Source organism: Castor canadensis, chromosome X (assembly GCF_047511655.1).
Source record: "Castor canadensis chromosome X, mCasCan1.hap1v2, whole genome shotgun sequence".
Lineage (NCBI taxonomy): Eukaryota > Metazoa > Chordata > Mammalia > Rodentia > Castoridae > Castor > Castor canadensis.
In genome coordinates this window covers 51,274,918-51,290,233 of record NC_133405.1, presented here as the reverse complement: position 1 = coordinate 51,290,233, position 15,316 = coordinate 51,274,918, and the positions used below count along the sequence as shown (strand labels likewise).

General features: G+C 38.6%; 1 protein-coding gene across 2 annotated transcripts; it reads right to left on the bottom strand.

Moving 5' to 3' along the window:
* Positions 1–11,558: 11,558 nt before the first annotated feature.
* On the bottom strand, positions 11,559–14,639 carry Tceal5 (transcription elongation factor A like 5). Of its 2 annotated transcripts, none has more exons than XM_074062811.1 (3): positions 14,485–14,639; positions 13,109–13,176; positions 11,559–12,430 (listed from the first exon to the last, which is right to left on the bottom strand). In XM_074062811.1, the coding sequence occupies exon 3, from the start codon at positions 12,404–12,406 to the stop codon at positions 11,807–11,809; it is 600 nt and encodes a 199-aa protein (XP_073918912.1). In that variant the 5' UTR covers positions 12,407–12,430; positions 13,109–13,176; positions 14,485–14,639; the 3' UTR covers positions 11,559–11,806. The 2 variants fall into 2 exon arrangements, with proteins under 2 accessions (XP_073918912.1, XP_020037396.2); XM_020181807.2 differs by having other exon boundaries at positions 11,559–12,425.
* Positions 14,640–15,316: the final 677 nt, after the last annotated feature.

The window sequence follows — 15,316 nt, the reverse complement described above, 5'->3', positions numbered from 1 at the left end:
TGTAGAAATGCCAAGTAATTTAAATTTCCATTAAAATGGAATGGGTTAAAAAAATTATCCATACTGTGAAAATTATCTGATATAAAATGGTATGAAATAGTGGACATATAGTGAAATAGAATTATGTTAAAGCTATATCTTGAGTGAAAAAGTGGCAGTACACTATTTAAGAGGATGGTTTCATGCATATACATATATATGTATTCAATTAGTTTATTAAATAGCTCTAATTTTTATAAACATGAAATCTTTTATTAATATTAACTTATCTTTTATTAGTAATTACAATAAAACGTGGGGTGTCAAATTTTCCTTTTCTCACTGTGTAACAAATTCCTTTAGAGTTTTGTCAACTGGTTAGTTACTTTCATTCATTAAGAGTTTTATTTTGGGTTCATTAAGACTCAGTCTCATCTTTTTTTTTGGTACTGGGCCTAGCCTTTGAGCCACTCCAGGCCTTTTTTGTGATGGTTTTTTTGAGACAGGGTTTCTCAAATTACTTGCCCAGGCTGGCTTTGAGCCACGATCCTTCTGATCTCTGCCTCCTGAGTAGTTAGGATTACAGGCATGAGCCACCAGCACCTGGCTTTCATCTATTTTTTTCAATCTTTTTATTTAATAATTTTAGCTTTAAAGAATAGCACAAAGAGTTACCATATACCCACCCCACACCTAACTTTGCCTAATAATTATGATATGTTTATAAAAACTAAGGAATAAATGTTTATTTTTGTTTCAGGATTCAAGATACAGTGTTGCATTTATTTATTTAGCATGCCTTTTTAGCCTTCTCTACTCCTAGCCAGTCTTTGTTTCCCATGACCTTGACACATTTTAAGAGTTAAGTATTTTGTAGAATGTTCCTCAGTTTAGATTTTCTCATGATTAGATTATAGTTATTCATTTGGAAGAAGATTATCAGAGAGATAAAGTGTCCTTTTCATCATAATGTTAGGATTATATAAAATCAACATGACTTATCATTGGTGATGTTAACTTTGATGATTTTTTCTATTACCAGCTGGGTTTCTTCACTTGTAAAATTACTGTTTCTCTCTTCATACTTCATTTTCAGAAGTCAATTTCTTTTTTTCCTTCTTTCTTGTTGTTTTTCAGTACTGAGGCTTGAATCCAGAGCCTTGAATATGCTACATCCCTGGCAAGAATTAAGTTTTGATATCTAGCCCACACCAAAGCAGAGAATTAGAATTTACCTCCTAGAAGGAGGAGTGTCATAGGATTTGTAGTTATATGTTTAAAAACAACTAGAAATTAATAAATATTTGGGAGCAGGTAATTTGAGATTATGCAAATGTCCTGTAGATTTTGCCTGTACCAATTAGTACTGTGGTGTATTTAAAAAAAATTTTTGAGACAGACTGATCTCATGATTCTTCTGCCTCCGCCTCCTAAGTGCTAGAATTACAGGCCTATGTCACCATGCCTGGATACTGTGGTGTCTTGATGGTGATTTTTAAAATATGCCTCATTTCTTTCACACTTAATATTTCAAATTATTCTGCAGGGAAGGTATTCTCCATCTCCATTACTCCATTTATTTATTCATAAAATTATTTATGTCTATTAGTATTATTCATGGAATTTTAATTCTTTGAACTATAATTCAATGCTATCATTATTTGTTGTTATTATTATTGTAGTTGCTCAAATTATTTCAGGCTTGGCCATTGGGAGCTCTTTCATATTGGTATACTCTATTCCATTTTGTTTTCTTACTTTTTATCACTACAAATTGTTTCAGGTTTATCTTGTATTTTCTTTTCCCAGTACTATGATTAGCCATTTCTCCAGGGAGTCCTGTTTACTTTCAATAAATAATTATATTTAGTAATTAAGATCTGGGTGCTTGTTGTACTGGTTGCTACTTGGGTATCATTGATTCTAGGACTTCTCAGATGATAGAGCAAGGAAATACATGTGTTTTGTATACTAAACTGTATATACACACATACCTGCATTTCTTTTATGTATACACATGCGTAAGTTCACACTGACACATTGACTCTAATCCATTAACATAGTTATTCATTTAGCTTTCTTGCTTCTTGCTTAGTTTTAAATTTTATCTCTGATGATAAGAAACCTGATTCTCTTTATCTATAATTTATTTACTTCTTTTTAAAAAAATTATTAGGATATATTCGTTGTTGTATAGGGGAATTCACAGTGACAATTCCTATTAGGCTCTTACTGTACATTAGTTACATTGCCCCCATCATCTTTCCCCCGCAACCCGCTCCCTGCCCTACTTAAAGTAATTGTGAGAGATTTCTTTTATTTCATATAGGTATATGAAGTCCATCAACCATATACCCTCTCCTTAATCTCCTTCATTCCCTCTTCCCCCTCCCTTATTTACTACTTTATTTAACTCTAATATGGAGGTAAAATTATTTAAGAATGGCTATTTTTCTCACTCCTATGAGAAAAAAATTTCCAAAGGACAATACAGCATTTACATATACTTCTGCCAGAACAGTGTTTTTCAACATAACTTGGTTCAGCTTCACTTTTCCTTACTCTTTTCAGTGAGGTTATATCATAATTTGCCATAATATGCTTTCCATTTTGGGTTTCCCTTACAACCTGATTTATATATATTTTAACTCACATAAAACAAAAGCCACCCTTTGTGTTGTGTAGTTCTGTGGAATGTAACGCATTCATATAGTCATGCATCTACCACCATAGTACCGTATAGAACAGTTCTGTCATTCTTTGTGTGGCCTTTTTGTAGTTAACCACTCTCTCCATCCCCACCACTGATAGTCTCATTTACATTCCAATAGATTAGCCTTTTCATATTGTCATAAGTGGAATCATATAGTACACCCATTATTGAAAGTACAGTATTGAACTCTCCAACCATTTAACTGAATTATTTACTTTTCCCATCAATTCTGTTAGGTTTTGCTTCATATATTTTGGGTCCTTTGTTTGTTAGCTATATGAGAAATATGGAATATTGTTTTATCGTTATAATAGATTGACCATTTTAGCATTACAAGCATCATTCTTTGTATCTAATAATATTTTACATTTAAATGAATTTATTAGATAATAGTATAGCCCCTTTAGCTTTTTTATTGCTGTTTGCAAGGTGTATTTTTTCAACCTTTTATTTTCAACCAATCTACTTTTACCTTTGAGTTTAAAGGGTGTCTTCTGTTGACAGCATATAGTTAGACTTTCAAACTTCAGTGTAACAATATCTACTTTATGTTTGAGTCATTAATCCTTCACATTTAATATTATTATTCCTTTTCATTTAGCAGTACTGGGGTTTGAACTTAGGGCCTCATTCTTGCTAGGCAGGTGCTCTACCACTTGAGCCACTCCACCAGACCCCCCCTTTTTGTGGTACTGGGGCTTGAACTCAGGGCCTTCACCTTGAACCACTCCACCAGCCCTATTTTTTTGAAGGATTTTTCAAGATAGGGTCTCCCAAGCTATTTTCCTGGGCTGACCTCAAACTGCCATCCTCCTGATCTCTGCCTCCTGAGTGGGTAGGATTACAGGTGTGAGCCACCAGCATCTGTTTGTTGATTTGCTTTTTGTCTGTCATATAACTCATGTATTCTCTTCATCTTTTCCTCTCCTCCAGATTTTTTTTCTGGTATTGAGTGAATATATTCTAATGAAGCATTTACATTTCTTTAATTTTTTTCATTTTGGGGAGGAAATTATTTCCTTCATGGTTACCCTAGGACTTAGCACGTAGATCCTAACTAATCAGAATCTACTCTATGTTTACGCTAACTTAACCCCAGTGAGATACAGAAACTTCACTCCTTTACAGCTCTACTCCATTTTCCCACCTTTTTGTAATATTGCTTATACATTACATCTATAAATATAATAAACCCAACTATTGTCATCAGCATTTCATATAACTGTATGTGCTGTATGAAAGATGAAGAAAGAAAGGAGAACAAGAATATATTTATAAAAATCTATTATGTTAGCCTTATTTATCACTTCTGGTTCTTTTCATTTTATTCTGTGGATCCTAGTTAACATCTGGATTCCTTTCCTTAGCCCAATATAGCTTTGTTCTCACCCATTGCCTTTGTGCTTCTATTGACAAATGTACTTCCTTTCTCTCTGTTATAGGCCCACAAACATTATTTTAAACAATTGCTATTGAAAATATGTGACTTAGGAAAGAAATGTGTATTTGTAGTGTCTTTTAAATTGCGTGATTACTTTTTATGTGTGCTTTTCTTGTGGATTCAAATTACTGTCTGAAGTAATTTGCTTTCAGTCTGGAGAACCTCTTATAGTACTTCTTTTAAGATGAAAATGATAGCAACACATTGTCTCCCCTTTTATTAATCTGGGAATGTCCTTACTTTGCTTTAAGTTTGTGAAAGACAGCTTTGGAGGATATAGATTCTTTGATGGAGAGTTATTATCTTTGAGATCTTTGAGTATGTTATCCTACCTTTTTCTGGCATCTATTATTTTGGTGATAATTTAGCAATTAATCATATTGAGGTTCTCTTTTAAGTGATGAGTCCTTTCTCTCTTGCTACTTTCAACACTTTTTCCTTGGCTTTTCACCATTTTTACTATGATGTGTCTAAGGATCACTTCACATTTATCTTGAAGTCCATTGAGCTTTCTATTTTTCATCAAATTTGGGAAGCTTTCAAATATTATTTCTTTGAATTTCTTTTTTCTCTTTCCGTTAGTCTGCGTACATTGGTGCAATAAATGGTGTTCCACATTTCTCTGGGATTTTGTTCATTTTCCTTTGTTCTTTTCTTCCTCTCTTTTCCAGATTGCAAAGTGCTTTCATTCTAAAAATTCAGTAATCATTATTCTGTGTTAGCTCAAGTACACTGTGAACTCTTCTAGGGAATTTTTCATTTCAATCTTTGTACTTTCCAGAATTTCTGTTTAGTTCTTTTTATAATATCTATTTCTTTATTGTTTTCTATCATATGTAACATTATCATCATAGCTGCCTTTACTTCTTTAATTATGAGTCATTAAAAATTCTTTGAATATCTTCATATTGGCTACTTTGAAGACTTTGTTAAGTTCAATACCTGGTCACCATCACAGGCAGTTTCTATTGTCTGCTTGTTTTCCTATATATGGGTCATATTTCTCTATTTCTCTCTACATTTTATTTGAAAGAGGAATTCTCAGGTAACATATTTTAGCAATTTTGGGCACTGTTATTTACTTATTTGTTTCGTTTTTGACTGTATTATTTTAGTGATGTTTATTTTTCTCACCTTCCTGGTATTGGAAACATCTTATGTTGTTCCACATAGGGCACAACCCTGGATATGACCACAGTCAATTTGTGTTTTTGCAACTGTATCTTTGAGCATCTTTAGCTCGGACAACACCTGGTTGCTAAGTGCCACAAATTGCTATTGGTTGCTTTATTGTTTTCAACAGTGTATTTGAGCATAAAATGCTCCACAGGATTTTAGATTCATGTGATTAAATTTGGACTCCTTTTCAGAGATAGTTTTTGAGGTGAGTGTTTTGAGATTTACTTTGAACCCAGGAGGACTCTGCTTAGCTCTGTCTTTTCCTGGTTCTCTGGTAAACTAGTTGGCCTAACACTTAGCTTATATCTCTAATAAATCTACTTATCTCCTCTTAATTGCTTTTCACCACAACCTCAATTTTTATAGCAGCTGTAGCTTTCAACTTCTCCACACTGTAAGGCAAATGAACATTTGGAGAGATTTAAAGCTGTTTTAAAGCCTGCCTCTCTACCAGCAAAAATGTCTAATCTAAGGCTGTGGATCTGGGAATGGGGACAGTGGCACAATTTTCTCTGAGTGATACTCTGCTTTAGGAACTAGTCACTTACTGGAGATGGGCATTGGGTTCTTTCAGCTTGCCTCTGTGAGGCAATTTGGGGGCCCAGAATTTTCAGAATCTGTGCTGTAGCTGAAGCCTCTTTCTAACCTGTAGCACCTGGACAGAAAAGAGCCCACTACCACTTTCACCTCTCAGCTGTACTCACTCAGAACTTAGCCTCTGCATCAGATAGTTCAAGGTAGGATGAAAAATCTGTTGTCTAGAAAGATACTATGATTCTTCAAAAGTGTGTGTGTGGGGGGGTATGTTCTTAGTTGAACCCTCCTGAGGGCTTTATTTTTGTATTGGGGTTTTGAACTCAGGGCCACATGTTTGCTAGGCAGACACTAAACACTTGAGCCACTCCACCAACCCTTTTTTTGTGTTGAGTATTTTTGAGATAGGGTCTCAAGAACTATTTGCTCAGGTTGACCTCAAACAACAGTCCTCCTGATCTCTGTCTTCCAAGTAGCTAGAATTATAGGCAGGAGCCACTGGTGCCCCACTCCTGTTGGAGTGTTTTAATCATGCTGTGCTGTAACTAGGGAGGTGAGAACCTTGGTTTGAATGTCACAGGTTCTCATTCCTATTAAGTTTTAGTAATTTCTTTTTTAAAATTTATTTTCACATAGTACTAAGGATTAAACTCAAGGCCTTGTGTTGACTAAGTAGGCACTCTACCACTTGAGCCACTCAGCCAGCCCTTTTTGCATTGGTTATTTTGAGATAGAGTCTTGCTTTATGCTGGGTGGCCTGAACCATGATCCTCCTATTTGTGGTTCCCTGCATAGCTAGGATGACAGGCACATACCACTAGCCCAGGTTAAGATGGTATCTCCCAAATGTTTTGCCTAGGCTGACTTCGAACCAAGATCCTCCGCAAGTAGCTACGATTACAGGCTTGAGACACCATGCCTGGCCTAGTAGATTTAATTGAAGAAATGTTTCTTCATTTGCTGTGCGCCCGTAGGCTCACCTTCAGAGATTTTAGAGGTCATATATTTTTTTAAAAGTAACTTTTGCTGGGTGCTGGTGACTCACACCTGTAATCCTAGCTACTCAGGAGGCAGAGATCAGGAGGATCACAGTTCAGAGCCAGCTTGGGCAAAGAGTTCGCGAGACCCTATCTTGAACAAAGCATCACAAAAAAGGGCTGGTAGAATGGCTCAAGGTGTAGGCCCTGAGTTCAAGCCCTAGTACTGCAAAAAAAAAAAAGTAAATTTACTTGTTTCATTGGGGAGTGGATCCTCAAAGCTCATTGTATTTCTATGCCAGAATTGGAATATCAAACATAATTATCTTAAGTTCACTCTCTGATAGTTCCAAGATCTCCTTTACATCTGATTCTGGTTTTAATGACTGTTTTTGTCTCTTCAGAATGTTTTATTTTCTTGTCTTTTTCCATTTTTCATAATTCTTACTAGAAAGTTGGATGTGTGTAAGGCAGTAACTACTGAGGTAAACAGATTTTACTCTTGGGTATGCCCATGTGTTTCCTTCTGCTAAGCTTTTAGTGTGGAGATTTGCTTTAGTCTTGTCAGAAGTTGGGCTGAGATTGATGTTTTCTCCCCATTTGGCTTTAGATCTTTCTACCTGGCTTTGCATTTTCCCTTTGTGACACTCCCCAGAAAAAAAAATCTGTCTCTTGCTATCCTCCGCTGTTATTTTTACTCACTGTTTGTTAGCATGGTGTTGGGAAGCAGGAAAGGAATTCTCTGGTGTTCTGATCAAGTCTTCATCTTAGCCAGGCATTGGGAGCCTAAATTTTGGTGGTATATCCTTTATGTGTGTTTATCTTTCTTTTCCATATGTAATGCTGAGTCTATCAAACATGCCTGTCTCCATCCCCTCACAGACCTTTTATTTTTCTGTTTCCTTTCCCTAACTGAAGTGGGTTTCTACTAGTGACTTTAGCATATGGATTTTGTAGTCTTTCTTCCCAACCTATCTTGTTCAAACTTGCAGAAGGGCCTCAGTTGTAGGCTGATCTGTTTTGGTGTTTTTATGGTGACTTTGGTTCTGTGTCTGTTTAGTGTAATTCTTCTGATAATCAGCCCAGGCCCAAAAGTATAACAGCCATTAGACAAAGTGGCTTGCCTATAGGAGCATGTTATCTTACAAATGAAGAGAAAGAGGGTGTTATCTTCTGTCTGAAGACCCATATTCACTGAAAAACACAGCTCACAGTTTGGGAGCCAGTACAGTCAGGCTGTGAATTATTGTGAAAATGCCTTTTTAAGGCATTGATGGTGGAGGAAACAATGCCATTGTGCCATTGTTCTTTAAATTTGTCCTTAAAACAGTACCACTTTTTTGATGTCCTAAATGACTCATGGTATAATAAAGTGAAAATAAAATCCAACTTCTTTTATTTAGGGAAGAAAACAGGATACAGATTATCATATTAGTACCAAATAAACCTGGATTTCAATCTGGGCTCTTCCCCTTTGCAGTATGTGACCTCGTGTAAATCACTTATCATCACTGAGCCTCAGTTCAGTCACCCGTATAGAGGTCATAACACCTCTGTCAGAATTGCTTGCCAGAAGTAAAGGAGTTTGAAATGTGAAAAAGTGGTCTATGATTTATGTCAAAAAGTGGTGATTTATATCATTCTTAGACCACTGTATTAAAAATGAGCATTATCTCTAGGGACTCTTCTCCTCTACTATAGTGGCACCATAGTCTGTATCCCTGAGAGATTACAGGGAGCAGAGCTTCTCCATAATCTTCATAAAGTTTGAGAAATAAACCATTGTTTGTATTAAGCTACTGAGGCTTTGGAGTTTTTAGCTACCCTAGCATAAGCTTAGCCTAACCAAACAAACACACAAATGGTCCTCAGAGTTTAGCAACTATCACTTGGGTACTTGTTAAAATACACACTGTATGTGGTAAAGCTATATTGGTGGTGGGGCAAGAGATAGTGGGAATTACATGGTGCTATGGTTTGGATAAAAGGCCCATGTGTGAATGGCTTGTTCACCAGGCTGTGATGCTATTGGAAGGTGGTGGAACCTTGGGCCTAGTGAGAGGAAAAGTAAGTCAGTGGGGACATGCACTTAGAGTGGCTATTGAGACCCTCGTCCCTTCTTCTCTCTCTTTGCTTCCTGGCTACCACGTGGTGAGCAGCTTCTTTGCCCCATACTCCAGCCATATACTGTGTCACCACATATACTGTGTCAGACACAACAGGACCAAGTGACCATGGACTGAAACCTCTGAAATCATGTGCTAAATTAAACTTTTCCTCCTTTCAAGTTGACTTATCTGAGGAATTTGTCACAGCAGTGGAAAGCTGATTAATACATCTAAGGAAGAATTCCTCCATTATCATATCAGAAGATCAACAGGTAATAACTAAAATTAGCAAGTCAAGAAAAAACAGTTGTAAGTCATCTATCTGACAAGGACCTGTGTCCCAGCTAAGCAAAGAACTGTTACAACTCAACAATAAAAAGCAACCGACCCAATTTTAAAATGGGCAAAAGAATTGAATATTCATTTCACCAAAGGAGATATACAAATGGCTATTAAGAATATCAAAAGATGCTCAAAATCATTAGCCATTAGGAAAATGCAAATCAAAGCCATGAGCTGCTACTTTATATCCAGCAATATTGCTGTAATCAAAACTATGGTCAATAACAAGGGTATGGAGAAATTAAAATCGTCATCCACTGCTGGTGACATTGTGAAATATCACAGTTATTTTGGAAAACAGTTTTGCAGTTCCTCAAAATTTAAACAGAACTCTCATGTACTTTAGCAATTTCATTTCTAAGCATATACCCAAGGATATTGAAAACATATTTATAAACAAAATCTTCCACACCAGTGTTTGCTACAACATGGATGAACCTTGAAAACACTATGGCAAGTAAAAGAAACCAGACACAAGAGATCACATATTGTACAATTCTATTTGCATGAAATTCCAGAGTGAGAAAATCCATAGAGATAGAAAAGAGATCCGTGCTTGCCAGTTGCTGGGGACATGATGGAATGGTCATACCATTGTGTGCTAATGAGTATCAGATTTCTCTTTAGGGTGATGAAAACATCTATCTTGGAACTAACTAATGTGATTAAGAACTCTAATACACTAAAAACTACTGAATTGTGTATTTTAAAGAGGTAAGATTTATGACATATGAATTACACTTCAATAGCACTGTTAAAAGTAACAACATTTACTTATTAAGAAATATGGAGGTAAATACCAGAATAAACCAAACACGTTTATGATACTTGTCTCTGGGAAGTGGGGATGTGAAATGGCAAGGTGGGCTGCAGTTTTTAATAATAAACTCTTTGTGTTATTGGATTTTAAAAATTCGTGCATGTTTCTATTTGACTAAAAATAAAAATGAAGTAAAAGTGAAAGATACACACATATATTATGGAGATAAATCAGAACAAATTCGGACACATTGGGTCTGGTGTGGAAGCTAGGATTCTGCATTTTCAACAAGATAGCTAGGATTTTGTTTCAGGTAGTCTGCTAGTAGCTAGCAAACTTTAAAAACCACTACATATCCAATGTTAAAAGCATTTAGTATTTAGCAATGGTATACCTCTTCTGCTGTGTTACTTTTGAAGAGGCATGTTTCAATTGCTAAAGAATTAAATTATATGATTAAGGCTATGTATTCAATCAGGGGTAGAACTGGGCCATGAAATGAGGCCTTCTAACTTGATGATTACTGAATCTATTTTTTAAGCTTCTATTATGTACTTTGGGGTAGCAAAATGAGTAAGATAAATTCTTTGCTTTAAAAAGGGCAATTCTATTGGGATAATTTTAATGCCTGACAAATATTAGTTAAGACTTTGCAAGGCCATTTTTCCACATCTCATGTCAATATTAACATAACTAGAAAGTGAGAAGAGAGACATTGTCCACAGGTAACAGAATGGATATTCAACTTACTAGAGGCTCCAGGGAAATCAAAGGGGCCTTGCTACCTTGAGGACTCCACCCCACCAGCAATAGAAGGGACCTAAGAAGGTTCAGGACAGCTGAGAGGTGGCACAATGCCCATCAAGTATGGCCCTATCTGGGGAAGGGTGGCATTCCCCTCCCCCTAGCTTCCTGGATCTATTCCTGGGCACAGGTGAGACTTTCTTGTTTAATCCAATACTACTAGAGCAGTGGAGAGGGTAGGAGCCAACTCAACAGAGCTTCTCCACTCAGTGCCATCTCTGGTCTACTCCACAGCCCTGTAAGGTAAGCTTTATCCCATTTTACAGATGATAAGGTTGTGCCATACAGCAATGGATCTCTAGGAACTGCTAAGTAATGGAAGTTTTGCCTGTCATTTTGTGTTCTGGTAAGAATTTTGTTTTTCTACTGTCTTAACAAGCTCCATGAATGAATTACTTGTGAAATAACTCATGGTATGTATTATTTTCCTATTTTATTTATCTTTTGATTTATCATTTGTTATTTCCTTTATGACAAAAGTAATTTTTTATGATGCTGGGGATTGAACCCAGGGCCTCACAAATGCTAGGCAAGCACTCTACCACTGAGCCACACTCCCAGCCCAACCTGTGTTCTTTTGGGAGAAAAAGTAAAGATGAGAAAAAAAATAATCTCCTCTACTCCCACCACACAAAGAACACCATTATTTCTTTGTTCCCATTGCATAGACATACTACATAACAGTACATAATTTGTTTCAAAAATGGGCTGATACTGTATCTGTGATTCTGCAAACTGTTTATTGTTATTTTGTAATGTACTATGAACATCTCTTCCATGCACATGGATGAAAATCCGGTACTAAAAGACAGAGTGCTGTACTTGGGTCGAAGTCTGCTGGTAAGGATAGTGACACCTAAAAGAAAGTATCAGCATAAGGTTAAAGCACATAGCCCGGCAAATGCCTGCCAGGAAAAGCAGGGCTGGGAAGATTCCCATCAGAGAAATCAGAATTAAAGGCCAAAGACATTAGACATAAGGAACGTCTTCTAAATCCTTCTGGCCTCTACCTCCGCCCCTCACTCCCCTGACACCACGTTGGCCCCTGGGGGCGAATGCATCCTGGGCATCTCTCTGCATCCAGTGATAGCTACCCATTTTCTGTTTTTTCCTCAGCTCTTCCTGAGCCCTTGACACATCTCCACATTCTCTCATCTCCTCACTGCTCAAATGCCTGTCCTGCAAATTCTCCTGAGAGTCCCTGGGGGAGTCGTCAGTCCCCCTGTCCGTTTTTCTTTTTGCTTTCCTAGGCACATAATCTTCAGCTGGGCGCTTCTCAGCAGCGCGCGGCTCGCTGGCTGGCTTTGCCTGGGATTCTGCCTTGCCCTCCCCTTGTGGCTTGCCCTCACCTTCAGAAGACTTTCCCTGCTTTTCTGACTTGCCCTCATCCTGCTGTTGTCCTGATTCACCTAACTCTCCCTCTTCCTCGAGCTGTCCCTCGTGTACTGGCTTCCTCTCAATGTCCAACTTTTCTTCATCTGGATTTCCTTCATCTTCCGTACTTCCTTCATCTTCTGTGGTTTCCTTGTTTTCTGGCTTTCCTTCGTTTTCTTTGTAGAACTTTTCCATGTTAAGATTTTCTTTTTGCCTGTTCTAGGAGAGAAAGGGAAGACACAGAACACTGAAGTCCTAAGGAGTGGAACGTGTGGTCCTGAATATTACTTGCCTTTCTTGACTTAAGTTTCTCCTCGCCCTATCCCACCTTCCAGGTGCACTTTCACCCTTACATTCCCTTCTCTCCTTCCCACACACATATTCACATGAGCCACCCTTGCAGAAGCTTCCATAGGTGCTTCTGCACACAGTTGAGGGAGTGTGCTGAGAAATGACAGAAGCGGGTTTGTCTCTACAGTTTGCTCTGGCCTTAGCTATGCCCACATCAGTGTAAACTGGATAGTTCCAACTTACATTAAACTTTAGGAATCCTGTGTAGTTTTTATTCTTTTTTTCCCCTTGTTGGCTATTATAAAACTTTTAAAACACCAGCTAGAACAGAACAGCCAGTTACCAGAATTCAGGGCTGCTCTAATATCCTCTAAGGGCATTACAGATGCCACATGTCCTTTCTCTCACTTCCTTGTTTCCCCCTCTATCCTCACCAACCATACAGCACCATGTTTCCACAGAGTCATGACAATGTTTGTGTATCCTGGAACTGCAATAAGGGACATTGGAGAAGGGAAGACAGGCTGTGGCTTCCCCAACTTCTGCTCTGGCTTGAGTCACTGCTACTCCATGAATTGTGGAGGAGCGATCCCTTCTCCCACTGACCTGCACTGATGCTTCAGAACTTTCTTTTTCTTGTCTGGGTTGGTGCACACAGTCACAGATCTAAAGACCTGCAGAGAGAAGAGACAAATGTGAGTGAAGGGTTGAGAAAGTGAATGACTGGCAACTGAGATACAGATTCTTTTTTTTGTGGTACTGGGGTTTGAGCTCAGGGCCTCACTTGCTAGGTAGGTGCTCTACCACTTGAGCAACCCCACCAGCCCATAGGACACAGATTCTTTTCAGACTATCAAAACTTTCCCAACTCCTAGTACCACATTGCCCTTTCCCTTGCTTTCCCTGATTCAGCTTCTACAACTCTTCTTTAAGAACCTCTTTTTTTCCTATTACTTATCAATGGAAAAGAAATACTATATCCAAAGTATTTCTACACATCTGAATTCTCCTTCCAAAATCTCTCTCACCTTTTCTTGCACTAAAATGAATGGAACTCGGGACAGAAGGCAGATCCTGCTGCATTCAGGTCCCTGTATTCTAACCCTCCACCACCCCAGGGTGCCCAGATAGCAAAAAGCCCACCACTTCTCTGAAAATGGCAGAGATGGCCAAAACACTCCTCTCATCCCTCCCTCACACAGAAAGCCCACATTTTTCTGCAATGAAAGAGATAAATTATTTCCAAACTCAGTCACATTTTTGATCCATGATACCTCCTTTCAAACCTCCATAGTTCATAAGCTACTCCTAAATAGAAAACTAGCCCGGAGACCAAACCTCTGTTCCCCTCTCTGCATCTCTCCCAGACCCTCAGCCTATTTCCGGCTCCAAAATGGATGGAGAGTGTAGAAGAGATGTAGAGAAGTCAGGCCTGGTCCCTGGCAGGGCCCACCCTTCACATCCAGGGCTCACTGCCTGCGACCCCTCCCACTGCCCCTTAGGGATTAGGCTGTTTCCTCTCTGTGCCCTCCCTAGCCCTCCTCCATCAGATCAATCACTGGTTTATTAGGAGATCCCAACTGGCGCCCATCTTCTACCCCTACCCTCTCGATATCCCTACCACTAAACCCTCCATTTCTTGCACCAAGGAGTGGGCATCTGGAAAGGAGTAGAGATAATCCAGTTCTGGATCCATTCTGTTCTTTGCCTTCTGTCACTCTTACCCCAGGGATCCGCAAGCAGCTATGGGAATTTGTAGCTATCCTGGGAGATAACCCTTCTCACATTTCCTCCTGTCAGAAACCCACATTTCTCAAAGGAAATAAAAGATGCTACCCAGATTTCTCCCGCAACGCTCACAATTTTCTGCGCCAAAATGAATGGGGGAGGAAGGAGGGGGGTGGTTTTGAAAAGCAGACGCAATCGTCTATAGCCTCTGCCTGTTACCATCCCTACCTCAGGGATCCCCAGCTCATACTGACCTGCAGGGCTGCAGGGAAGTTGCTGCTCTGTGTCCCTCAGTTTCAAGTCTGCCTTCTTCCTTCTTCCACGGAAATAAGGAGCTGGTACCTGGAAGAGAGGGACTTCTGCACACGTCGGCTCCTGATCACGTGAGGAAAACGTCACTAGTGGGCTTGGGTCCCTCGTTCCCCTCCCACCAGCAGAAAGTGCGTCAGGAGCCAGCCTACTTCTTCCCTTCACTACTCCCACACCCACCCTATCCCTCCTCCACAGCATGAGGCCCTGTCATGTATTTTGGTGTTTGCAGTTTCCTGAGGTCAAATGTCGTCCCCTTCACCCTGTGGTGTGTGTTTATTCTTCTGTGGTCATCCAGGAAGGGCTTCATCTTCTCCTATAACTACTGGCTATTATTAATGCATCTCTGGAATTTTTTGTCATTCTCTCCTTTTATTCCAGGGCACCTACTCCTTCAATCTACTACTCCTCTCAGCCTCTGCTGTTCATTCTGCCTTCGCATAAAGGGTACAAAGTAGATTTTCAAGGGAAGAAGCAAGTAGTTGAAATAGAGATTTTATTTGCTTTTGAATATGTTTTTCAGTTTTATTTCATTTACTGCCCTTGAGGATGAGTTATTATTATTGAACATAAAATCAAATAAATCTATTTCATGTGGGAGAAAGAATGTTTAGGCTAAAAAAAAAACAAGATTCCAAAATTTTCTACTCAGAGGAGAGATCAAGTTCATAACAGTAACTTTTACTATATAGAGAATGAATTCAATTGGCTACATACAAACTATACATTTAAATTTTTCATGAATAGCTGATTCTTTCACACACACACACACACACA

Coding starts and splice junctions, on each gene's coding strand:
- Tceal5 (XM_074062811.1), bottom strand. CDS start 12,406: ATGGAAAAGTTCTACAAAGAAAACGAAGGAAAGCCAGAAAACAAGGAA.